This window comes from Amorphotheca resinae (genome assembly GCF_003019875.1).
Source record: "Amorphotheca resinae ATCC 22711 unplaced genomic scaffold M430scaffold_8, whole genome shotgun sequence".
Classification (NCBI taxonomy): domain Eukaryota; kingdom Fungi; phylum Ascomycota; class Leotiomycetes; order Helotiales; family Amorphothecaceae; genus Amorphotheca; species Amorphotheca resinae.
The window spans coordinates 1,145,120-1,168,440 of NW_020194478.1; the positions used below are offsets into that span (position 1 = coordinate 1,145,120).

At 51.3% G+C, this 23,321-nt stretch overlaps 12 protein-coding genes across 12 annotated transcripts in view; 9 read left to right on the forward strand and 3 right to left on the reverse strand.

The window, feature by feature from the left end:
- Positions 1–1,047: 1,047 nt before the first annotated feature.
- On the forward strand, positions 1,048–2,740 carry M430DRAFT_105061 (hypothetical protein; the record flags this gene model as incomplete). The annotated part of the gene is made up of 4 exons (XM_024860976.1): positions 1,048–1,159; positions 1,245–1,399; positions 1,458–1,672; positions 1,726–2,740. 4 exons carry the CDS (start codon positions 1,048–1,050, stop codon positions 2,738–2,740), a joined length of 1,497 nt encoding a protein of 498 aa, XP_024719731.1.
- An 818-nt stretch (positions 2,741–3,558) lies between these two features.
- Positions 3,559–5,046, reverse strand: M430DRAFT_20441 (carbohydrate-binding module family 1 protein; the record flags this gene model as incomplete). The annotated part of the gene is made up of 6 exons (XM_024864299.1): positions 3,559–3,648; positions 3,720–4,539; positions 4,588–4,703; positions 4,757–4,770; positions 4,822–4,887; positions 4,938–5,046. 6 exons carry the CDS (start codon positions 5,044–5,046, stop codon positions 3,559–3,561), a joined length of 1,215 nt encoding a protein of 404 aa, XP_024719732.1.
- A 3,284-nt stretch (positions 5,047–8,330) lies between these two features.
- M430DRAFT_257302 (hypothetical protein) lies at positions 8,331–9,012 on the forward strand. Its single transcript, XM_024865285.1, has one exon. It carries the CDS (start codon positions 8,441–8,443, stop codon positions 8,840–8,842), a length of 402 nt encoding a protein of 133 aa, XP_024719733.1. The 5' UTR covers positions 8,331–8,440; the 3' UTR covers positions 8,843–9,012.
- Positions 9,013–10,439: 1,427 nt separating this feature from the next.
- M430DRAFT_59778 (hypothetical protein) lies at positions 10,440–12,019 on the forward strand. Its single transcript, XM_024868822.1, has one exon. It carries the CDS (start codon positions 10,529–10,531, stop codon positions 11,756–11,758), a length of 1,230 nt encoding a protein of 409 aa, XP_024719734.1. The 5' UTR covers positions 10,440–10,528; the 3' UTR covers positions 11,759–12,019.
- Positions 12,020–12,871: 852 nt separating this feature from the next.
- M430DRAFT_20443 (glycoside hydrolase family 78 protein) lies at positions 12,872–15,325 on the forward strand (the record flags this gene model as incomplete). The annotated part of the gene is made up of 4 exons (XM_024864300.1): positions 12,872–13,387; positions 13,437–13,466; positions 13,556–14,082; positions 14,143–15,325. 4 exons carry the CDS (start codon positions 12,872–12,874, stop codon positions 15,323–15,325), a joined length of 2,256 nt encoding a protein of 751 aa, XP_024719735.1.
- Positions 15,326–16,062: 737 nt separating this feature from the next.
- On the reverse strand, positions 16,063–17,919 carry M430DRAFT_257339 (hypothetical protein). Its single transcript, XM_024865286.1, has 7 exons — positions 17,567–17,919; positions 17,396–17,500; positions 17,117–17,338; positions 16,919–17,058; positions 16,798–16,868; positions 16,711–16,741; positions 16,063–16,655 (listed from the first exon to the last, which is right to left on the reverse strand). Exons 1-7 carry the CDS (start codon positions 17,744–17,746, stop codon positions 16,325–16,327), a joined length of 1,080 nt encoding a protein of 359 aa, XP_024719736.1. The 5' UTR covers positions 17,747–17,919; the 3' UTR covers positions 16,063–16,324.
- Positions 17,915–18,416, forward strand: M430DRAFT_20445 (hypothetical protein; the record flags this gene model as incomplete). Its single annotated transcript, XM_024864301.1, has 2 exons — positions 17,915–18,056; positions 18,106–18,416. The coding sequence occupies 2 exons, from the start codon at positions 17,915–17,917 to the stop codon at positions 18,414–18,416; spliced, it is 453 nt and encodes a 150-aa protein (XP_024719737.1).
- M430DRAFT_257381 (hypothetical protein) lies at positions 18,406–18,997 on the forward strand. Its single transcript, XM_024865287.1, has one exon. The coding sequence runs from the start codon at positions 18,424–18,426 to the stop codon at positions 18,739–18,741; it is 318 nt and encodes a 105-aa protein (XP_024719738.1). The 5' UTR covers positions 18,406–18,423; the 3' UTR covers positions 18,742–18,997.
- M430DRAFT_142583 (hypothetical protein) lies at positions 18,474–21,178 on the forward strand. Its single transcript, XM_024862772.1, has 7 exons — positions 18,474–18,968; positions 19,031–19,243; positions 19,326–19,380; positions 19,444–19,580; positions 19,646–19,886; positions 19,943–20,292; positions 20,353–21,178. Exons 1-7 carry the CDS (start codon positions 18,822–18,824, stop codon positions 20,797–20,799), a joined length of 1,590 nt encoding a protein of 529 aa, XP_024719739.1. The 5' UTR covers positions 18,474–18,821; the 3' UTR covers positions 20,800–21,178.
- Positions 21,179–21,366: 188 nt separating this feature from the next.
- On the forward strand, positions 21,367–22,453 carry M430DRAFT_51774 (hypothetical protein; the record flags this gene model as incomplete). Its single annotated transcript, XM_024868253.1, has 2 exons — positions 21,367–21,900; positions 21,968–22,453. The coding sequence occupies 2 exons, from the start codon at positions 21,367–21,369 to the stop codon at positions 22,451–22,453; spliced, it is 1,020 nt and encodes a 339-aa protein (XP_024719740.1).
- Positions 22,454–22,638: 185 nt separating this feature from the next.
- On the reverse strand, positions 22,639–23,050 carry M430DRAFT_257394 (hypothetical protein). The gene has a single exon (XM_024865288.1). It carries the CDS (start codon positions 22,896–22,898, stop codon positions 22,692–22,694), a length of 207 nt encoding a protein of 68 aa, XP_024719741.1. The 5' UTR covers positions 22,899–23,050; the 3' UTR covers positions 22,639–22,691.
- The window catches only part of M430DRAFT_104584 (hypothetical protein), a gene marked incomplete at both ends in the record, with an annotated part of 1,666 nt that continues 1,273 nt past the window's right edge, over positions 22,929–23,321 (forward strand). The window contains 2 exons of the mRNA XM_024860937.1: positions 22,929–23,000; positions 23,065–23,280. Of these exons, the coding sequence (XP_024719742.1) occupies positions 22,929–23,000; positions 23,065–23,280 (288 nt within the window). The remainder of the gene's footprint in view (positions 23,001–23,064; positions 23,281–23,321) is intronic.

Consider the following 23,321-nt stretch of genomic DNA (forward strand, 5'->3'; position numbering starts at 1 on the left):
ACGCACGCTGATTGCGTGTCGGATAAATTGAAATTAGCACTCGTAGAAATATTTCACCGAACATCTGGTCCCCTCTCCCCCGCATGGCGGGGTACGTGACCAGGTTTCGACCCGCCAGCGGGGTTTGACGGGAAACGGGAATGAGCATGGTTGCTGCAGTCTGTTTGAAAATGCTAGAAATAGTTTCAAAGAGAACACTTAGACTGTTCAACAGACCGTCCAGAGAATAATAATGCCTTAAACGGCTTGTCGGAAACAATAATATGTGGGCTCTTCTTCCCGAGGACATGAGTCGGGTAAGACAGCAGACGATCAGGAAGGCTGAAGAACAGTCTGTGCGTGGATCTGCAGACCTCACTTAAGGCTCGAGGCTCCGAGGTTCGGGTCTTTTGAAGCGAGGCATGTGGTAGGCCAGACAAGATCCTATGCGGCTCTGTCCTGTCAATGAAGCGCTTGCTCCGGAGACAATTTGATAGGTAGGTAGACAGATGAATGGATGGATGGAGATGTAAGGTGAGAGGGGAGAGCAGGGCAATCGTGCCCCTCCTTTTTAAGCGGGAGATGTGACTATGCTACATCTGGCCTAGGGGAAGGAAGAGTTGTTGATGCCTTAGATATCTAAGTATGCCTGATTACTGCCTGATATATAGACTGTAAATGCCTGAGGAATATATACAGTAATATCTGCCTGAGGAACCAGGGCAACCAACCCTCATCTATCGTTGATTATATAACAACTTCACCCGTCCCCCCGGCAATAATGACGTCCGAGCTCTCCCCAACCCCGATCTCGCCCACAGCTCCACCCCTCCAAGGCCCTCTTCCCTTATTCCCGGGCCAATTACTGAACCACCACCCCTCGATGCCCTTACATCCGTCACGCTATAAAGATCGAGAGGAGGATTATCTCTCGCCCTCCTCTTCAGCATGAACAACCTCTTCAGATCAACAGCTTCCACCGCCCGATCCTTCTCACGCTCACCCGCACGCTCACGCTTCCAACCCTTCAACCTCCCCCACTTATACCTGCGTCGTCAAGCTTCCAACATGTCTCATATCGTGCCAAAGCTCAACGACCCCTCGCTGCTCAAGACCAATGTCGCATACGTCAATGGCGAATGGGTGAAGGCACAGTCGGGGAAGACCTTCGAGGTGACTGGTATGGCCTTTTCCGGAGTCGATTTGCCAAATCCACTCTCCTCCCTCCTGCTTAGAAATCCGTACTAACCGGCGTGGCCTCATAGACCCCTCATCTGGCAAGCTCATTGGGACCGCCCCCGACTTCAATGCTGCAGACACGCAGCGTGCAATTGACGCCGCTGCTGCTGCCTTCCCCTCCTTCAAGACCAAGACCGGCCGAGAACGTTCCAAGCTCTTGAGAAAATGGTACGACCTGATGGTATGTTGCACGCTACGTGTGGAGGCAGAGACAACTTTCAGATGTTGATAATTGGCAGATCGAAAACAGTGAGGATCTTGCTACACTCATCACTTGGGAGAACGGCAAGCCCTTGGCGGATGCAAAGGGAGAGGTTGCATATGCGGCTGGTTTCTTCGAGTGGTTCAGCGAGGAGGCACCACGAGTCTATGGTGATACCATCCCGGCGTCAGTTCCGGGAAACAGAGTTATCACCGTCAAGGAACCGGTGGGAGTTTGCGGGCTTATCACACCGTAAGTCTCCATGGTTTATCGCTAGCGGCAAATGCTAATTAAATATACTCCAGATGGAACTTCCCCGCAGCAATGATTACCCGGAAGATCGGTCCCGCCCTTGCAGCCGGCTGCACGGTGGTGGCAAAAGCTCCTGGTGAGACGCCATTCACATCTCTGGCTATCGCCGAACTTGGACACAGAGCAGGAATCCCCAAGGGGGTTATTAACATCGTCACTGCCCTGGATAATACTGTCGAAGTAGGAGAAATCCTCACGACATCCCCTACTATCAAGAAGGTTTCCTTCACAGGTTCTACCGGGGTTGGAAAACTCCTCATGAAGCAAGCCTCATCCTCCCTCAAGAAGCTCTCTTTCGAGCTCGGAGGTAATGCTCCCTTCATCGTTTTCGATGATGCGGATCTCGACGTCGCAGTAAACGGTGCTATTGCTTGCAAGTTCCGCTCCTCTGGCCAGACTTGCGTTTGTGCCAACAGAATCTTCGTGCAATCCGGCATCTACGACGAGTTTGCCCAGAAGTTCGCTGCAAAGGTCAAGGACTTCAAGGTTGGCGGCGGCTACACGGCCGGCGTCACCCACGGACCCCTCATCCACGATCGTGCCGTTTCCAAGGTCGAGGCGCACGTCCGGGATGCGGAGAAGAAGGGTGGAAAGGTCATCCAAGGCGGTCAGAGGTTGCCCGAGCTCGGAGCCAACTTCTTCCAGCCCACCGTCATCACCGGCATGACCACCGACATGCAACTCGCCAACGAAGAGACCTTCGGACCCGTCGCCGGCCTCTTCAAATTCGACACCGAGGAGGAAGTCGTGAAGATCGCCAACTCGGCCGACGTCGGTCTGGCCGGCTACTTCTTCTCCCGCGATCTCCAGCGCGTGTACCGCGTGGCGGAAGCGCTGGAAGTCGGCATGGTTGGCGTGAACACGGGGCTGATCAGCGATGCCGCGTCGCCCTTCGGCGGCGTCAAGGAGTCGGGCTTCGGTCGCGAAGGCAGCAAGTACGGTATCTCGGAGTACCAGGTCATCAAGATGATCACGTATGGTGGCATGGGTCAGCCACTGCAGAGCTAAATTTATATCAGCTGAATGAATTAATTCAATCAATCAACAAATTTATATTCATGACTTTAAATTAAGAGACGCATAGAAGAATGATGAACAAGAGATGAAAAATCTAGGGATTTTCTCAATATTTAGTATAGGTACCTTACTTAGACTTTGCTATTGCTATCAAGTCAAATCTAAATGCAAATAAATGTAAACCAATATCCGGAATCTTATGAATCACGTGCTTACCCCATCTGCCGGCCTGGCGGATATTCCATTGATATTCAGAAGCAAGCTTGCTTTTTTTCTTTTCGGAATAAGAATGTAGGGAGTTTTCATATAAAGCATGAACGATGCAGGACATTGGATTGTTACTTCTCAATAGATTTGTGGTAAAAGGGTTGGTTACATGAGGAGACGGGGGTAATTCGAGATCTAGAAGAAAGAAGGGGTGGAGGGGATATTCTTTTTTTCAGGAGCAGATATAAATATGCATATGCAGGATTCAAAACCTGGGGTAGCGAGTGTAGGTATATAAGGAATAATAACATTGAATAACTATCATGATATGATATGATTGATATGCACGAGATAAGAACCGCGTGCGTTCGTTAAAACGAGGGGGAGCCCATAAATACTATCCATCCTTCAAGTTCCAAGAAACCAAAATGCATGCAGAATGCGGAAAAAGTGAGCGTCAAGATATCACCGATGGATCTTCCCCAAGCATCCCGACAATATGTACAGTTAGAAGTGAAGGCCATGCATGCATGGCAGAAAGGTAATGGTGATTTTTGCTCCCCCTATCGGTTAGCTCTTCGCGGAAGAGAAGGAGACGGCGCTTATTGACATTGCGACCACCATTCGGAGGAGTAGACGCAGGTGTAGGGGCTCGCGCATACGGTGGGACCTGTGTAACCATCGCCGCCGCACTATGTGATGGGTTTGGTTGGTGGGGATTTTTTTATAATAGGAGTTAGAGTGTTAATCAGACAGTACTGACCTGACCCCATTGTGCAACCCCACCACTTCCCGTCGCGGTGGCAGAAGCGGTAGTCGAGATAGTGGAGGTTGGCTTGCCAACAACAGTAGTCAGAGTAGTGGCGGTACTGGTGGCCGGGACCGAAGCAGCAGCGTTGCCAAGATCCGAAACGACCTGACTCAAGAATCCCGAGTTGGCATAGAGCTGAGTCATGTCCCACATCATGACACCTCCGAAGCTGGAGAAGCTCTTGCAGTAGGCAATGATGTCTGCAAGCGTGCTGCCAGACTCGTAGCCAGACCCAGCGGCGCCCGTGTTGGCGGGTATGCCCAGCATGACCTTCACGTTGGGGTTGAGAGACGAGGTCTTTGCCCAGTTGTCCCAGGTCTCGAAGTTGAAGTTGTTCTGCGTGGTAGATCCCGTAGTGAAGGCGTTCAGACCGCAGTAGTTGTTGTAGAATTGCACCCAGACGATGTCAAAGGAGACTGTTCCAGCCAACATCGGGCCGTCAGCTGCATCGGGGTATGGGCATTGCGGTGCTGCGGTCAAGAGCCATTTCTTGCTGGTGTCAGCATCCATTAGGCTTCGCAGCTGGTTACCAAAGGCGGGCATGTTGGAGACGGTGGTTTCAAAGTCAAAATCGAACCCGTCGATAACTGATTTGCCGAAGGGGCGGGGAGCCGATGAACTTGAGGAATAGGGGCCGAAGATCGACCAGATATTGTTGGCGGCTGCGACTGCATCAGATTCGCTGCTGAAGCCCCCTTCAGTGTAAGTGGCTCCTCCGATAGAGAGGAGAATCGTCTTCCCGTATGTGGATTGACATTCTGCTATGTCCGCCCTGCAGGTTGTCAGATCTCAAGTGACGGAATGTTTGATTGAAACTTACTCGAGCTCAGAGCAGTAGAATAGGTTGGAGCCAGAGATAGCCGTACAGTCATTTCCAGAATTGGCGAAGTTCAATGCAGGATTAGAAATAGTAGTGAGGAACGCGAGGGGAATGATCTTGAAAAGCTTCTGTTAGGCTTGTCACTGTGATGTGATATTTCAAGACGTACATCGAACTGAGAATCTAATTTCTGTCAGTACACATGGAGCAAAGGGAAAATGGGTAGAAACTTACTAGCACAGTAGGTAGATAGTCTCTGCTGTTCAAGGGATCCAGAGCTCTGGCCATATGAATTCTGGCCTTCTTCGCATGAGTACGAGTACGAAATTTTCAAGTATAGGTCAACATACCCCAATAGACTGCAATATTGCCGGTGGAGGATGGGCTAAACCCGGCAAAGACTGTCGGAATTGAAGCAAGCAAGCTTGCAGCAGAAAGTAGGGTAGTAGTCGAAGGCATGGCTCAAATAAGAGTAGATATGAGTATATGAAGATATGTACAAAGAATGATGGCTCGAGAACTTTCAAGAGACCTGTGAAGGAAGGTTAGTACCGCCGCTTGGGTTGCTGATGCTGCTTCAACATCGAAATGGAGAATGTCATGAGGCTTTATATACTTGGGTTACGAATTCAGAGGCTGGAAGGTTTCTTCGACTGTAACACAATCTTGCGACCATGAACAAACCATGAACCAGTCATCCAGTGGTAACTTCTACAGGCTCTTGCTGGTTGATGTCAAGGTCCTACTCTGTATACGCGCCGCATGAAACGTCCCATGCCCGTGCTCCCTTTCTGGAGCTTGGGGGGAGACGTTCATCTGAACAGTACCATGTGAGAGAGTGCGGGTCGGTACGACGCCGAGCTCAGGGACTTGCGAGATTCATCCAATTTGATGATATTAAGATCGAGGAGGAAGCACCCCACTGCTGGGGGAAGGATAGGTTAGCCCCAGATGTATCAGCCCAAGCCAAATCATCTGTATTGGGAAATCGTAAGCCAGGAGCCCAATACCGAGAGGCAGAGAAACAAATCCTTGCCACCCCAATAACTCCAAAGCCGCGCAACTACCGTGGGAGTGATACCAGAGCAACTTGCAAGTAGTCGCAATTAGGAAGCTGTGTAGAAGATAGCAAGGGGTTGGAGCAGTAGAGTTGGTAGTGACTCGTGAGAGACACTTCCCCATATGCAAGCACTTACAACGTACATCCCAGACCTTCGAGATGGCGTGTAGGCGTGTGGTAGCATCGTGTGGCGCCGAAGTTTAGGTGAAAGATCGCCAGGGGATGATGAAAATGGCCGTGCCCACGCGCCGAAACAACCAGTCAGTCACAAGGCGGCGTAGCATCCGAACCTACTTCGCTAGAAGAGGAGAGCGGCCGCCGTCGGAGAATAACGAGAGGGGTTGTAACGTTACCGATCTGCTTCCTTCAGACATGGCCTGCCCGTCCAAGACTCCAAATGACATGGGGATAACCGAATCAGATCAGCACTTGCACGCTCTGCTGAAGACGGGGGCGAGAGATGATCAGAAGACTGCTCGCATCTGGGTATTTTCGACGTAACAATGTACCGTACTATACGCCTGCGACAAAAGCTCCCATATTCCCATACTACGATAAGACGTGAGGAAAGTCTATCGAGATTCGAGAGTCAGGAGTCGAGCAGGGGGTTGGAAATGGTAGACAGAATGACCTAAGTGGTATTCCGTAGGTGGTTTAGCTGATGTTGATAAGCTTGCCCTGGGGTATCGGCGGTTAGGCGGGAGCTAGTCCTTTCTCGGACCGCTGCTGACCCCCTATCTCTTTCGGACGGAATGAGGAAGATTGGACGAACATGTTGAATGTTCCCTTTGCAATGAGTAGATTCCTTCATACACACTAATGTGCAGGCCTTTGCCTGAAGAGGCAGTTGCCGACACCTTCCTTGCCAAGGGTCAGATGCCCGTGCGTAAAAATGCTTGGTCAGTGAAGTATCTTATTTCAATTCCAACTTCGCCAGACCTTACCAGTGAAACATTATTGAATGGTGTTCTACGCCAGATCAGCGTTGCTCGCAGTCGCCAGATACAAGCCTGTTCTTACCAGCGATTTGACCATCTAGACAAACAGTCGTTTAAGAAAGTTCTTGCTCTTCCCGTCCGAACGCGGATGTTCGCTCCCCTGTTTGCACTGATGCAGCCAGTCGGGTTCAAAAGTCATAGTCAGGCAGGATTTCGGTGCTTCAAGAAAACATCAGCAGGGCTCTTGTATGAGTTTTGTCAAAGTGGAAGAGGATCATGAAACAGGTAGCGCATCTCTTACATCACCCAGATTTATCCCATGGATAGTAACAGCATTCCCTGTGCTGAGACTCAGTTGCACTCTATCGAATTCCTGTTCTCCATCGCACACTTGGTTCTCAGTTGCATCCTCTCGATATCAGGCATTGAGTCTTCGAATATACTGTCGTAAAGCTCATCCCTCTCGAGTCTTGTAGCAGTATACATCTCTCCGCGACAGCTGACAACTCGGTATTGTTCTCTTGAAATCAGCAAGGCTGGAACCAAAATGCCCTAGGACCGTCTTCTCTCTCATTGCCTTCTTCCCAAATTTCTCCCTTTGCCGTCGATCTGGTAGACTAGTCGCTTCATGTGCAATGGCAGGACTCTTGGCGTTTTCGCTGGATTGAACGCTGCCTTGATCAGATCCTTAACTTTCGACTTTGTTCATGCCAGCTCCAAGTTAGTTCTTCAGAGTGTGATGAAATGGGTGCTTTATTGACAGGCGGACATCGCGTCGTCCTTCTCAGAGGGGGGCTTGAGGAGGCGAGCCTGCTTAGTGGCAGCTCTGGAGTTGTTATCGGAGAGGGTGAGAGCCATCATTTGTTTGGAAGCAGCGTAAGGATATCTGTTGTGCTTATATATCCCGGGCCCTGGGCAACCTTCTCAACACGAGGCTTACTCGACCAGAGAACACGACTCTGGCGTCATTTGTTGGGTTTCATGAGAGATTTTGCGTTGTGTACGGTACCAGAAGTAAAAATAGAATTAGCACGCGATCAAATATGCACAGGGGGAATTGGGCTGCCTTGATACGAAGCTTGGCATACAGCAGAGGTACCTCCGTACATACTGCACACTGTACACTGCACAGTAGTACTTGGTGTATGGGGTACTGCTCTGGCCCGGGCCCTGGTGACATTCGTCAAATGATAACATCATAAGAGGATTGGACGGCTGAGCGATTATTAGCTCGCAACCCTGGGAAATCTATCCCGTCCAGGTGCCACTGGGATCACCTTATCCAACGAATTTGCAGAAACATATAAAAATCCTGAAAGGTCTGGTTCAGATGCAGCACAAAGTTCAGCCGAGGTACTACTCCGTCCTGGGTATATGGATCAATGCACACCGTATATACCAGACGGGGTATATCCCAGATATATGTCAGATGAAGGTGGGTGAAGGTGGGTGAAGGGAGACCGTACCGAGTAAAGTTGGTTGTTCTGATTAGTAATCAAACTCTGGCGCACGGAAGAGCCCGCACCGGTTCCCTCTTCGTAGAATCCCCATATGTTCTTGACTTCAGCCTCGCCGGCCTGCTCATGTCGGCCTCGCCAGTACAACGGGCGCTACGGGTACGACTTTACAATTGAAAACATGTCATCCTCCTTCCACCTTGCTGGAACGAGTCAGACCTCTGTTGGCCGGCAGCGTCGGGCCGGCCGTGGGAGATGGGGCGTGTGCTACAGTTGACCGGGACGGCTTCGACTTCATCCTGCTTTTTGATGGGACCCAGTATCCTATTGCTCTTGGCCCTTCCATTCCGATAGACCCAACTGCGGTCCCAATCCAGAAAAACAAGGCATGGTGAGATATGGGGGTATGGCAACTGGCGAGAGGTGAGCGGTCTTGTTCTGCATATTGCGCTTCGCCCTTCTCTCAACATTTGAAAAGCAGCTCTATGCACTCGCTGGCCACCTGTACAGGTGTCAATCGTAGTTTTAACTTTTCAGGATTGTACAAGTCGTCTTGCTGTCTTTTTAGACCAGGATCAGACGGCCAAGTGGACCGTCTGGGCGAGTTGATGTTGAAGCTAGCACTCTCGGGATCCTTGATACCGTTGCCCGTTGCTTTCTGTGTCCTGGGTTGCGAGGAGCACAGAAAGAATATTCACCCATCGACTCTCATCATATTTTGTTTATTGTTCTCGGTTATATTTGATGCAGTTCTGCTCAGACGGCCTGGAATAGAGCAGTTCAGGAACGGGTCTCTCTAACGTCATCAATTCCCCGGAACACGAAGGAAGTTAAACTCTGGGACTGAGCGATCGATGGTCACACAGTATTCAAGCTCTCGGGCTTCGAGAGTTGGAGCTGCCAAACAAAGCTCGATTGCTGAGTTTCAAAGACTTATATTGAGTTAGTTCCAGTGTCTCTCTCGGCTCTGCTGAACGCTGACCATCTTGAAAGGTGAATCAAAACAATATCGGAATTGGAGGGCATCTGAATCCAGCTATAGCTTTCGGCGCGTTGCTTGATCTGAATGGTGAACAATTATTGATTGCCACCACCTTTACTTCACTGCTACTTGTCTCCCTCCCCAATACGCCACTATCACGGATGTTCGTTGCTCTCCCACAGTTTTCGATGGCACCTCTACTTCCGTAACGATCGATTTTGTGTCCAGGAGCTGCAGGTCATCCGGAGAGTGGAAGGATAACATGGTTCATCGCCATCGTGCACCAGCTGGATTTAGCGAGGGAGCGCCTAGAAAGTCGTAGTAGAGTCGGGGTAGGGGACAGGGAGACCAGTGTTCCTTTTTTCCATGTTTATTTCGTGCGCCTCCTCGTTCTCCCCCCTTTTCTAAATGTCGCTCCCGTCCCACCAGACCCCGCATCCTATCTCCCCACAGCAGCTACGCAACCCCCTTCCCCAACACAATATCCCCAAAATGAAACACGTATGAACACGGATCTTCCTCCCGAAGGAATAAATCTTTTTCTTTCATACTCTGTGCAGAGGGCGCGGGGGCCAGTTGACTAAGTTCCCCTTTAGAGAAAATTGATGAACTGACTAATATAATAAATAAGCTGGGTATTCTATATTCTTCAATATCCGTTATTATGTTTGTTTGTATGGATGGTTGGGAGAATAGGAGGGGTAAAAAATAGAATTGAGACGCTGGGCGGCGGGGGCAGAGCACTGTCAGCTCGAAGTCAAAAATCAAGCATCAACCAATTTATGATCGAAATCAGTCAGATACTGTCTCACACACCATCTTGTGAGATGGACAGACGGGTCATCTGAGGACCTGCGCATCTCACGATTATCTGCGCCGTGACCCATTGCAGGGAGACCCCAATTCAATTACTACCCCAGTTGATCAGATCTCCATGCAGGTGCCAATTATTGTCATTCCAAGTGTCTGTCTGTCACTCACGCAGGATAGGGAAAACCTCCCAAAAAAAAGAAATAGGCAAAAAAAGGAAAAAAGTAATCGACACCTGTGTGATTCGAACACACGCTCCCGAAGGAAATGCCTGGATGCTTTGTTTTCAACAATAGCAGGGCATCGCGTTAACCACTCCGCCAAAGTGCCTGGTTCGGTGTTGAGGCGTGCGTAAAATTCGCTTATAATACCCGGTGGTCACGGTTCATCACAGAAGTGAAGCACTCCGTCACCCGTCAATCTCACTCCGTAACCACCTGCATGTACCTATCTTAGAATAAGACTTATAAGAAGACTTATTTAGAGTAGTACTACCTAGGTATCTTAAATTATCTAAGCACTTACATCTTTCCGGGATCTTTCCGGGTCACTCACGTGACTAAGTATTGTACTCCGCACGAGCGAAGCGAACCTAGCTCCCAGAACCACAACTCGACGACCAGATCTATTTACAGCTCACTCCAGATCCAAGTGGCCATCTATTCTCCCTGCTTCGCTCCAGTATATCCTCAGTATGCCAAAACCCCTCCCATCCCTTGTCCTTCTCCCCCCTCCTCCTTCACCAGCCACCCGGGCCTCCCTTTCCGCTGCATATCGTCCCTCCATTACCTCCATTGTCTCGACCCTGAAAGGCCTCGAGACTAGTACGGAGCTATTGGTTGTGCTTCCATGCCCAAGCCTCCACGGCCGATTGCACCGCCCTAGATCCGAGATATATCACGAGGCTCAAGAGCTTCTGGCAGGCCTATATAGCCTGATATGCGTGGCATGTGCGAAATTAGGAGTCGATGTTGAATCAGATACCCCCGGGGCTATAGATGCTCGTATTCTGCTATTAGACTACGGGTCATCTCAGACCTATTCAACAGATCATGAGACTACACTCGATCCTTTTGTGTCGGGACCGATCATAGATCTTCCCACTTTCTCGATCACGCGACGCCGATGGAATCTGATATTCTCCGTGGATGGTGAAGAGGGTCAGAAGGTGTTGTCGAGCTACACCAACCTTGCAAATCGGATTAGTCCTCCAGTGCTCGGCCATTTGAGAACTGCCAGTGGTGGTGTCAGCCTGATCCAGAAGATTCCACAGCCTGCTCAGCATTCCCGAACGTCTACCCCACATAATGTTATTGCTGTCGGTGGTACATTTGATCATATTCACGCTGGTCATAAACTCCTCCTTACAGCTACGGCTCTTCTCCTTCAGCCTGCCAGCAGAACTTCCACCATACCCCGGAGATTGATTGTGGGGATCACGGGCGATGAACTTCTCAAAAATAAGAAGTACGCCGAGTATTTGAAGAGTTGGGACGAGCGGCAACAGGATGTTGTCAACTTCTTACTGTCTATCCTCTTGTTCACCCGCTCTGGTGCAGAGGAGATTTTGGAGACTATCAAATTTGATGAACCGGTTCCCAATGGTCGGGCAATTCACACGAGGTTGAAAAACTGCTTGTTGACAATTGAGTGTGTCGAAATTCAAGACCCCTTTGGCCCTACAATCACAGATGAAAGCGTTACGGCACTTGTAGTATCAGGTGAGACTAGGTCCGGAGGTCAAGCGGTTAATGACAAGAGGGCGGAAAGAGGTTGGGCTGCACTGGAGGTCTTCGAGGTGGATGTTCTAGATGCACAAGAACATGAGGAAGGGTCAGCCAAAACAGAAGATTTTGCGTCCAAGATTAGCAGCACAGCAATCCGAAAAAGCAAGGCCGAGCGTGCTCAAAAATCGGCACTCTAGACGTGGTAGTTGGAAACTTTGAAGGCTTTCGTGTATGCTCTCTTCCTCGTCTGGTCAACCTCGATGTTCTTGTCGCGCATCAGAGCGAGTTTCTTTCTTCTCTACGGAGTGTTCAACGTCGATTAACCTCTTCCCTGAATTCCAGTTGTCAGCCTATGCCTGCCCGAATCTGGTCAATCACACTATTACAGGTGCACAACGTTGGAGTACCTACCTTAGGTATGTATGCACTGCAGACGACATGGCTGCGGCTGGGCTGCCTGTGAGGGGCCAGTGGCAGCCATGCATCGGATGTCCAGGTTCAGGTAACTCTGAGCCCTGAATGAGCGAGTCCCAGTACCGTAGATGTCGTAGGTAGACCCTGAACCGCACCCTGTACCTCCCATATCGCTACTAGAGGACAGACTTTTCCTCCAAAAAACTTTCTTAATAGCAGCCCACTTGAAATCTAGACAACTGTCAAGGCACGGGGGAAGGGCAGGAGCGGGGGTTGTCACTCAGCGAGCCTGTATATACCCCAATCTCACCCCACACCCCTCATTGTCCCCCAAGTTAAGTCACTTATCCAATAGAGAATCGTTCTCCAGCTGAATCGTCTACCTGACAACAACTTAACATATATAAGTTCTCTGCTAAAACTTTTTACTTTTATTACCTAGGTAGGTAGGTTATAAGCCTATAAGTACCTAGTTAGTTCTAGCTAAACATTATTCAACCTCTTAAGTCATGACAAAAGTCTCACTTATTGTCTAGTCTCAGGTCCCACGGGCATCTGACTCGCCAGCCGGCCGGTTAGGAACTTTAGGTTAGGAGGTATAATGAAGTATAATAAGGTATTATAGGGTCTCGTGACTTAATCAGGTACGATAAGGCACAATCAGGTACGGCGCAGTGGCGCGTGGGCTTTGCTACGGAGTACCGCACCGTGCCAACGAGCTGCGGTATATAAACAGAACAGTATCATTCTGTTCCTGTATTGTCTAGAATAAAACCTCCAGATATCAATGTCTTGATGTTACCCTTCTGAGGGATTGTACATTACATAGGTATAATCTATATCTTTAATTCTTATATGTGATCCGTAACTCCGCCTCAACAGCAGCAGCCGCAGCCATGTGGCCTCGCGCCCTCCCTCTCTCCCCACCATTTCTCCTCCCTCTCTTCTTCAATGCCATCGACCTGACGGCTGCAGCGCCAGCCCCCCAAGACTCGCCCGCCTATCAATGGCAGAGCCAGCTGGGCAGTATCCAAGAAGATTGGCAGAAATACGTGCGCGCGCCGTCCTCCACCACCATCCTCCCCGTCAGCTTCGTGTCGAATGAAACCTTGGGCTACTACACCCAAGGCAACGTCACCAATCCCAATGGCCTTTTGACTCCGGGCGGCGAGCCAACCATCTTGACGCGCCAGCCGGCGACGTCTGGCTCTGCTGCACCAGACGTCACGCCTGTGATCGTGGTCGACTTTGGCCAGAATATCGCGGGTTACCTCTCGATCAGGTTCGCCGGTGCTTCGAATAGCACGCCTGGGCTGCCGGGTATCAGGTTGGCTTTCTCGGAATCAATCCAGTATGGGTACCTCACCAACTTCAGCGATTTCTCGCGCTCAGACAATGCAAGTTCCATATCTGTTCTGTGTTTACTGTTGTGCTGCCGACGGTCACTAATGTCCTCATCAGGGAGATACTATCACTCCAGGGAGCGATCAGGTGAGCTTTGATCTCGTCTTACCAGAACCCCAACTACCTACCTACTGTACATCAAAAGGGGCTCTGGGCTGACCACGTCATGTCCATAGATTGCTGTCCAGCCCGAGCCGTATACCTGGACTGACACCCACGGCTGCGAGTATGGTACTCAAGTCTGCGCCGATGGAATCCACGGCTTCCGCTACCTGAAGATCTACCTGGACGCCCTTCCGGCCGATGCCCCCCACACCACTTCATATGGCCAAGTGGCCATCGACTCCTTGAGTGTGAACTACACGGCATTTCTGGGCACGCCGGACACCTTCACGGGGTGGTTCGAGAGCTCCGATGAGCAGCTTAATCAGTGGTATTATGATGCGGTTTACACGACGGACTTGTGTACCGATATTCTCGATGCCAACTCCACCGATCCGCGAAATGCTGCCAGTCCTGGAGTGCTCGGGAAATTGGTACTGCTCGATGGTGCGAAACGAGATCGTCTCCCTTATAGCGGTGATCTTGCTGTAGCAGCTCGCACGTCCTACCTAACCCGTGACGTTCCTCAAGCAGCTCGCAACGTCCTCGCTGATTTGGCAGATCACCAGAGAGCGGACGGGTGGATCCCACCAGCAAGCATGTCAGTCAATCAATCACGGGAGCCATTCTCCTTAGAGTACATCTACTGACGACCATGCAGTAACAACTACAGTCTAGCACTCCTTGATTACCCTCTCTGGTGGGTAGCAAACAGCTACGACCTCCTCATGTATACTGGTGACACGGGCTTCTTTGACACCTACTACCAAACCATGGTCAACACCCTCGACAACTTCTACCCCTCCGTCACCAGCCCCGCAACCCAGCTCATCACCAAAGGCTTCGGCGTGTCCGGCAGCTACGGCGACTATGCCTTCCTACCACGCACGGGGGCCGTGACCTACTTCAATGCCCTCTACGTCCTAGCCCTCAACAACGCCGCCTTCATCGCCACCTACCTCGGCCACGCCTCCGACGCCAGCCGCTGGACTGCGCGCGCCCAGAACGTCTCCTCCGCCATCAACGCCCTCCTCTTCGACCCCAGCGCCGGCGCCTTCTACGACGGCAGCTGCGGCTCCTCCCCCTGCGCCACTCACGCCCAAGATGGCAACTCCCTCGCCATCCTCAGCGGCGTCGCCAACAGCACGCGCGCCCATTCCATCCTCTCTTACATGGACACCTCGATGAGCCTCCCCTACGGCCACGCCTTCTACGACAACGACCTACTCGGCTCCTCCTTCTCCCAACGCGTCTACGCATTCACATCCTACTTCGAGATCTCCGCTCGCTTCCACGCCCACCTCTCCCTCTCCGCCCTCACCGAGCTCCGCCTTCTCCATTCCTGGATGTCCTCTCACGACCCAGGAATCACCCTCTGGGAAGCCATCGGCCCCTCGGGCCTCCCCTACGAAGGCGCCTTCACCTCCCTCGCCCACGCCTGGTCCACCGGCATCGTGCCCCTCTGCAGTACCTACATCCTGGGCCTCGTCCCCACCTCCCCGGGCTTCCTCTCCTTCCTTCTTTCCCCGCAACCCGCAGATCTGGCCTGGGCGCGAGGTCGCGTCCCCACCCCGAATGGCAATATCTCAGTAACTTGGAACCGCAGCGCTGAGTTGGGCTTTTTTTACCTCTGGTTCGAGGCTCCAACGAATAGTAAGGCGGAGGTGAACGTGCCGGTTGAGAATGCGAGTGCGGATGTGTATGTAGATGGCCGCATTGCGTGGCGGGGGGGCGAGCAGCTAGGGTTTGATGCGAGTTATAGGGATGAGGAGGGGGAGGGGTACGTGAGTTTGCAGATCGAGGGCGGTACGCACACGGTTACGGTGGGGTTTAGCGGGTCGTAGAGGTTCGTCGTCGTTATTGTCTTGTGCACTGGTGGTTGATTATATCTTATATTTATTTATGAATTAAACTATGAAGCCTGACTAATTAACTTTATAGTCTTCCAGTGGCTCTTAGTCCTCCTTCCCCCTATTATTACCCCGATCACGTGCGCACCTGGATATCAGGCGCCATCCACCCCATGCTAGAACTGAACTTCCATCCGAGATGTAAAGATGGGATAAGAAACATTATATCCATATCAAGATGGTCAGAAATGTCTCTTGAAAATATAAAAAGAGATGGCGCTTTCGATGAACTTCCTCTTCTCACCCAGATCTTCGGAGCTCTAGGGAAGAGCCGAGCAGAACTGGCTCGCTCCCGGATCAGCCTCATCCTTGTATTTTCCTCGCCCCTCTTTCCTATAATTAATATTCCCTACTATCAGAGCATCCCCGTAGGCAATCATTCCCTCCATCTTTGTATCTCTCGCATCTAGCAAGTGATCTTCCCCCGACTTTCCGAATCCGATCTGTTAAGCGATCGGAACAGCGGGAGCGCGGCGGCCGGCACCGATATTTGGAATGCGGTAAGAACCCCGACCAATAAGTACTGGAATCTGCATAGGGATAAACATGCAGATGCATATCGCATCATGCAGGGCCACTGATCGCCTCCGATGATCACGGTCCGGTTCCCAACCTTTCGCTTCTTATTACCGCCTTCGGGATTGGCCAGACTCGAGATAGAGATGGAATGTGGATGCAGGCAAGCAAACTCTATCCAGCTCTCTTTCGCTCCTTGGTTTCGGATGCGTAAATCCGCCTGAGTCGTGCTTCCTTCCCATAGTCTTGCTCCGCGGAAGGATACCCTAGCCGTGGGGCAGTAGTTGAAATCTCCCGATATGTGTTGGAACCTTGCGACGTCTGCTGCCCTCGGGGTTTTTGGCTCTCCTTTAGAGCGAGGCCTCGTTCGCTCTTGGATGTTGATGATCATAGCAATTCGATTGCTTCTTCCATTATTCAGCGTGCCCAGGGAACCGGGGAATATTTGACCTCGAATCCAACCGTCTGCTGAATTCCGTCTTGTCTTAATCCGTCCTCCCTTAGCCCCTGCATACTTTCAGTTTCGTCGCGACTTATAGGCCTTCCTAGTACCGACATGTGAACGCCACGGTTGCTCAGTTTGAAGCGGTGGCCAAGGACGCTCGGGAGGGCGTATTGATCACCTGTCTTATTACTCGACCCATGTCGCTCGGTGATGGCGAAGGCATTGATCTCGGGTTGGAGGTCCACAATGAGGCGACCAAGGGAAGGAATAGCGGTGCAAAAGATGCTGACATTCATCATGACTCTGGATATTTATGAGTGCCGTATCAAAAAAAAAAATTGAGGACGGTTGAACTTACTGGTCCCATATGGAAGTATTGATGCTTTCCCCTAAAAAGAGTCAGAGGGCAAACAGAGGAGTCCAGATTGCGGGTCTATGGACTTACATGTCTTGTCGGCGCCCTTCTTAAATAATGGGCCAACGTGAGAAAGCTGCATTGCCGTTACCACAATGGCACTGTGTCTTGTAAGCGCGAGATCCACGTGGTGTGGAGAGGTTCGTCATACCATATTCTTATTGAGAACAAGGACACGACCTGGAAACGCCTCTTTCGGTCAGGCACTCTCCAAAATGCCACGCAGGGGAGTATTGTGAGAGCCACATCGGTGGCAATATTAAGGGCACCAATTGCGTAGTGAAGAGCAGCCTAGATAGGTAGATATAAGTATTGGGAGTTTTCCGCCCGGAATATGATGTTCGCCCACCTGATCGACACAGTGCGGAGCATCTCTCCAAGGAGATGGCAGTGGGCACTGAAATGCCAATGCCAGGATTGATGCAAAGGCCCACGCCATGACAATTGCCAGCAGACTTCGACTTGCATACAGGGTATATTTCTCGGTTACCAGACTGTGGATGAGGGCGGATAGAGACAGCTTTGCGAGTGCTATGCAGACGACGAGAAGTATCTGTGCCGCATATTCGTACTAGAAGAGGTGTCAGGCTTCTGAAGACTCATGAGTCTGATATTGGCGGGCAGCTACCTTCTGGAACAAAACGAAGTCGTGATGCGATAGGGTATGTCCCCTCCGGCCGAGCCCATGGTTTATTGCAAATTGGACAATAATGCTCTGCGCTATGCCGACGAGCTGTAGTTGATATCTTCGTTAGCCAGGTCGACTTCAAGGCCTGGGGAAGCTTGTTCTCGTCCATACCGCAGCCACGAAAAGCAAGGCATCGTCGGCCTTGATATACCGCACGATATACCAGCGGGTGAAGATGCGCGTAGCGACGAGGAACACCATCAACAGCAGGAAGGTGTAGTCGGCGACGGCAACATATCCGGCGTGGTCGTCGTCGGTGATGGAGAACAATGGAGGGAGGGTTCCGGCCATGGTCGGGGCGGCGCTCGAGAGCCAAGAAGAGCGGGTCGGTACATACGTATGTGAACGCGGGAGTCGGAGACGGGACTAGGCGTGCACGGCGTCTGTCTGCATGGCTCTGGAGGGGCAGAGCCCTCAAAAGGAGGAAGAGGATGAAGGCATTTGGGAGGGAATGTCGGTATGAGAGGTATGAGAAGTATTGGAGGTGGAGGAGGAGGTGGAAGTGGAAGTGCAGGAGGAGGCAGAGGAGGAGGCGGAGGGGAGAAGAAGGCGGAGGTCAAGTCAAGGGTTCAGGTTCAGGTGCAGGTCAAGAGGTGCGTTGGTGCGCTGATAAGAGAATGATGGAGCTTGGGGATACCTACTGATTACAGTATACGGTATAATTTCTGCTCGCTACGCACAGAAGCCACAGACTTTTTCCGGGGAATTTACTGGTGGAAGAGCTTTTGCTCAGACCGGCCCGATTGGGAAGGAGGGCATTCCCGCATCGCTGCTTCCGCCGTATCGCTTGATTCGCTTGATTCGCTTGATTCGCTCCATTCGCTTCTCTTGGCAAGCGCCCGTCATCGCGGGCCCCGTCGGCTATTTCTCGCTTGCCGGTCCAATCAGCACTCCTCCCCGCCCAAGCCACAAGCCACACAACCATCGAACCCTCGTGTCTCGCAATCGGCCGGCCCAGTGACGGGGAAATGTCTAATCGCTCTGCTCCAGCCTCCAGCCGCAAACCCCAGTTCGTATCACCCGGGCCTCGTCGTATCAGCATCACCACCATCTCCAATCTCCAATCTCCAATCTCCAATCTCCAATCTCCATCACCACCCTCGACCGTCATCGTCAACAGCTTCACCACTATCACTATCATCTCAACCATCAACTACCATCATCTCACTCCGCCATCACCATGCAAGCCTTTTCTACCTCTTTCACACCTGGTCGTGTGCCCAATGCCCGTCTATAGTAAAAGATTATTAAACCGTCCCGAATTAGTGGTGCTCGACCTCATATAGAATCCCCCCATCTCCCATACCCTTCTCTCTCCTCCTCCTCCACCGTAGGGCGGAGAATACATCCTCCCCCCTCCTCGATCATGTCAAATTCCTTCGAAATGGGCCCCGTCGACGTCAAGTCAGTCGATTCGGTGCGCGGATCGAGCGTGCGCGGGCGCACCGACTCCCCTCCTTTCCTGGCCGACGAAGCCGTCATGAATAGGATGGGAGCCACCCAGGAATTGCGTGTAAGGATTGAACCCCTCCGCCGCCATCATGTCAGATAGATGTTAACCCGTGCGTGCCGTAGAGAAATTTTGCGTCGCTGTCCATCCTCGGCATGTCGATTACCCTCTTGTCGTCCTGGGAGGGTGTTGCGAATAGTCTCGGACTGGGCTTACAGAACGGAGGCCCCTCGTCACTGATCTGGGGAATGGTCCTTTCGCTGTCCGGCGTCATGTGTCTGGCCCTTTCCTTGGCCGAGATGGCCTCGATATGCCCCATCTCGGGAGCACAGTACCACGTATGCATACCCGGAGACCAAGATGTTATACCCTTGAACGACTTGCCCGGGTCAAGCAATGGCTAACTCAACCGTCTTCAAGTGGACCGCCCTATTTGCCCCGCCACGAATACGGAACTTCATGACCTGGATGCAAGGTGAGACAGCGGATACTCGGACCGCGAAGACTGGAATGTGCTAATGGAACGTCGTTGAAATAGGATGGATTACGGTTTTTGCTTGGCAAGCCGCCTGCACCAGTATCTGTTTCGTGGTTGCGACCCAGATTCAAGGTCTCGTCATCCTCAACGATTCCAGTTATACTCCCAAACGCTGGCATGGGACACTTCTTGCCTGGGTAATTTCCCCCTCCTTTGCATTTCCTCCAGTGCACCCGATTTAGAAGGACTAACAAACATCCAGGCAGTATGCGTGTTGACCTTCACAGTCAACGTTTATGGGATCAGGTTTCTACCCACGATCCAGGTGGTGGGCGGTCTCTGCCACGTCATCTTCTTCCTTGTTCTCATCGTCCCTCTCGTGTTGCTGGCACCACGGAGTACGGCGGATTTCGTCTTCACGGCGTTCCTAAATGAGGCTGGGTGGAAGAGTGATGGCGTCTCGTGGTGTGTCGGGCTGATCACCGTCACATTTTGCTTCATGGGTAAGATTCTGGTTCGAAGACCAGGGAAACCCATCACTTACTCTTCTCCTTGGCAGGGTTCGATGGAGCTGTCCACATGAGCGAAGAGGTCCGGAATTCATCCATCGTTATTCCCAAGATGCTCGTGCAGACCATTTTAATCAATGGTAGCCTCGCATTCATCTTTGCTATCGTCATCCTCTTCACCATCGGAAACATCGACCAGGCGTTGTCAACCTCAACCGGCTATCCCATCATTGAGGTCTTCTACCAGGCAACGGGATCGAAGAAAGCTGCAACTCTCATGCTAATTTCGATCATCATTGTTGGAGTTGCTGGCAGTATGGGAGTCGTGGCATCGGTATCCCGTCTTACCTGGGCTTTCGCGAGAGATGGGGGCCTCCCACTCAGCTCATTTTTCGCTCATGTGAGACGCTTATTCCTTCTTCCCCATGCCAATTTGTCACTGACTTCGTCCCACTCTCAGATCGATCCCAAACGCCATGTTCCTTACCGTGCTATCGGTCTCGTCTGCATGACGGTTGCGCTACTCAGCCTCATCAACATTGGCTCCAGCACAGCCCTTTCTGCCATCCTTGGTATTAGCACCACCTCTATTGTCATCTCCTACATTATCCCTATCTCTCTCCTTATACTAAAGCGCCTCCGAAACGAGCCGATCCCTTTCGGATCCTGGCGCCTTGGACGCTGGGGATTGCCTGTGAATTTGTACGCGGCCACATTCGGAATCTTTATTTCTGTTTTTGCTCTATTCCCCACAACCATACCGGTTACAGCTCCTAACATGAACTACGCTGGTCCAATCCTTCTAGGACTGATCATCCTGGCTAGCCTTGACTGGTTGATAAGAGGGAGGAGGGGCTTCAAGGGGCCATTGAAGGAGATGATCCAATCCGAGGAGAGGATGAGGTGAAGGGAGGGAAGTAGATGAATAGAACATGCTCTAAATGAGTATTCTTGCATCACTCCATACATATATATGAGACCCAATGCTGGGAGAGTCCAGCGAGTGAGGAGTCGTTAGATGCGGGTAGAAACGCAAGAGAAAGTAGTCGACTTGTCTACCTCTGCGGCTGGCTACCCACGGGAAGGCTGGCCCCCCGCAGCCTCCTGTGATATAATGAGGACGAGAAGACCTTGCGTCTTGTTGACCTTGTAGGGGATATATGTGGAAATAACGATTGATATGGAACGGTGTTTATGGAAGAATTGAGGGCGCATGGTTGAAGTCATATCTGTATTTAATTCGAGCCCCCTGGACCATCGAGTCCCTTGAATTTATAGGGTCTGCCTTACAAAGTCCCTGGAAAGTAGTGATCTGGAGCACTCCCTAGAAATTGTAAGGCTGTAAGGCGGCAACAAAGCTTCTGGCCAAGCGAGGCAAGGTTGCGCTAATACGATACGACGAGCCTCGTCGGCCAGCTCCCAGGAAAAAAACGTCAAGCAGATACTCCACTACACACAAGAATCACTTGAAGCAATGGGCTGGTTCTGGGGCTCTTCCGCGAGCAACGACGACGATAGCAACAAGTCGCAGGATCCTCTGCGTAGTCTGGATCCCAGCCTTCGAGAATTCCTTGCCAAGGAATCACCTGTCAAGTACAACTCCTCAAATCCTCCCCAAGCATCACCACCTCCTGCCGCCCCTCAACCGAAGCAAGCAACCCCCTCAGACAACAAGACCGCGCAATCTCAGCCCACTTCGTCCGACGACACAGCGCCCAAGGCACCCGCTGAGAGTCTCTTCCCGGACGGACGCTATGCGCATCTATGGAAGACCTACCAATCCAAATCCCAAGTCGATGCAGAGAGCAAGTCGGATCAGGAAAAGATCAATGATATCCTCGAAGGCTACAATTATAGGAAAGCGGAGATTGGGCGAGCGGCGTTAGAGAACTGCGCCCTGGAACAATGGGACGTCAACGAGTGTTTTCAATCGGGGAGCATAAAGAGTCGCCTTACTATGTGCAGAGACGAGAACCAAAAGTTGGATAGGTGTTATACGATGCAGGCAGTACGTCTAAGTTGCCTCACTTAAGCTTGCCCCTTCGGCATCTTGGGGATGGTGCTGACGGATATAGAAATTTTTGAAAGCTCTAGGCTACCTATCAACCTTTGACCGACCAGCCGAGGTCGACGAGCAGATCCAGATGCATGCCGATACCCTATATCACCGAATGTTGGATCAAGAGAAGCTCATTGAAGAAGCGAAGGCGGAAGGCAGACCCATCCCGACATTCCCGCCACTGATATCATCCTCCAAGACCAAAGTTGCGAAACCGGCTGCCCAGCCTGTACCAGTGAAGGTACCTGACAATACCGAGCTCAATCCTGCTGATCTTCCAGCACCGATGCAAACTTCGGCCAAGCAACGTCTGGAGGGACTGGAGGGAGAAGAACGCAAATTGGAAGAGATGGCAATCAAAGCAGAGATCCAGGCTAGTGAGGAGCTTGCGGGTCACCTAGGGTCGATTTATGAGAAGCAGGCGGAGGAGCGGAGGAAAAGGAAGGAGGAAGGCAAGGAGAGGATTGGGGATAAGATACAGTCTCTCTTTGGCTTCCGGTGACCTCTGCGAGAGACGGTCTCCAAATAGGGGGCGGGACGTCTACGATCTTGAAGAAGAGCAGAAGAAGAGCAGACCTCGGGCTGCAAATATGAGGGCATGTATCAACTTGTACGATGGATCTTGTAAATTATAGGCGGAGTAATTCCCAATTACAGCGACGCATTTAGCCGCATTTCCCACATACAGCTCAAGTCTATTTTGGGACAGGACATGCCACAAAGGACTCCGCTCTATGGATTTATCCAACTATATGAGATAGGTCACATATAATAAACATAGTAGCAAAACATATATACTTACAACCACAAACCCAACCCGGAAACACTACTATCAATATCAAGTCACGTGAATCCAGAATTACATCAAACCCCCATCTCCGATAGATACCTTTACCATCGATTTTCCACGCCCGACAACGACGACATGGAGGATATAATATAAGCATTTAGTTACCGCTTCTTACCTCACCATCACCATGGCTCTCCCCGACGTCCCAGCCGCTACCAATGTGCTAGGCACACTCGGCGCCATCTGCTGGTCCGTTCAAGTTGCGTCTCTCCCTCCCTCCTCCTCTCCCCTCCCCCCTCCAAACTAACCCCCCCTTCGCACAGCTCATCCCGCAAATAATCCTCAACCACAAAAGACACAGCACAGCAGGTCTCCAAAGGTCCATGATGTTGCTCTGGGCATGTGCCGGGGTCCCTCTAGGCGCTTATAATATAAGCCGCCAGTTTAATATAGCGCTGAGAGTGCAGCCGCAGATATTGAGCGTTTTGAGTTTGGTCACTTGGATGCAGTGCTTTTATTATAAGGATGTGGGTGCTGCTGTTTCTTTCTTTCTTTTTGAGATCTTTTTTTTGGGGGGGGG

Excerpts from the sequence above, each read along its gene's own strand:
- M430DRAFT_257381 (XM_024865287.1), top strand. The coding sequence starts at position 18,424 with ATGTCTAATCGCTCTGCTCCAGCCTCCAGCCGCAAACCCCAGTTCGTA.
- M430DRAFT_59778 (XM_024868822.1), top strand. The coding sequence starts at position 10,529 with ATGCCAAAACCCCTCCCATCCCTTGTCCTTCTCCCCCCTCCTCCTTCA.
- M430DRAFT_257394 (XM_024865288.1), bottom strand. The coding sequence starts at position 22,898 with ATGCTTATATTATATCCTCCATGTCGTCGTTGTCGGGCGTGGAAAATC.
- M430DRAFT_257302 (XM_024865285.1), top strand. The coding sequence starts at position 8,441 with ATGGGGGTATGGCAACTGGCGAGAGGTGAGCGGTCTTGTTCTGCATAT.
- M430DRAFT_257339 (XM_024865286.1), bottom strand. The coding sequence starts at position 17,746 with ATGGCCGGAACCCTCCCTCCATTGTTCTCCATCACCGACGACGACCAC. Across the intron at positions 17,501-17,566 it reads CCTTGCTTTTCGTGGCTGCG|CTCGTCGGCATAGCGCAGAG; the intron begins GTATGGACGAGA and ends TATCAACTACAG. Across the intron at positions 16,742-16,797 it reads GAAGGGCGCCGACAAGACAT|GGGAAAGCATCAATACTTCC; the intron begins GTAAGTCCATAG and ends GACTCTTTTTAG.
- M430DRAFT_142583 (XM_024862772.1), top strand. The coding sequence starts at position 18,822 with ATGTCAAATTCCTTCGAAATGGGCCCCGTCGACGTCAAGTCAGTCGAT. Across the intron at positions 19,887-19,942 it reads CGTCACATTTTGCTTCATGG|GGTTCGATGGAGCTGTCCAC; the intron begins GTAAGATTCTGG and ends TCTCCTTGGCAG. Across the intron at positions 20,293-20,352 it reads TCAGCTCATTTTTCGCTCAT|ATCGATCCCAAACGCCATGT; the intron begins GTGAGACGCTTA and ends TCCCACTCTCAG.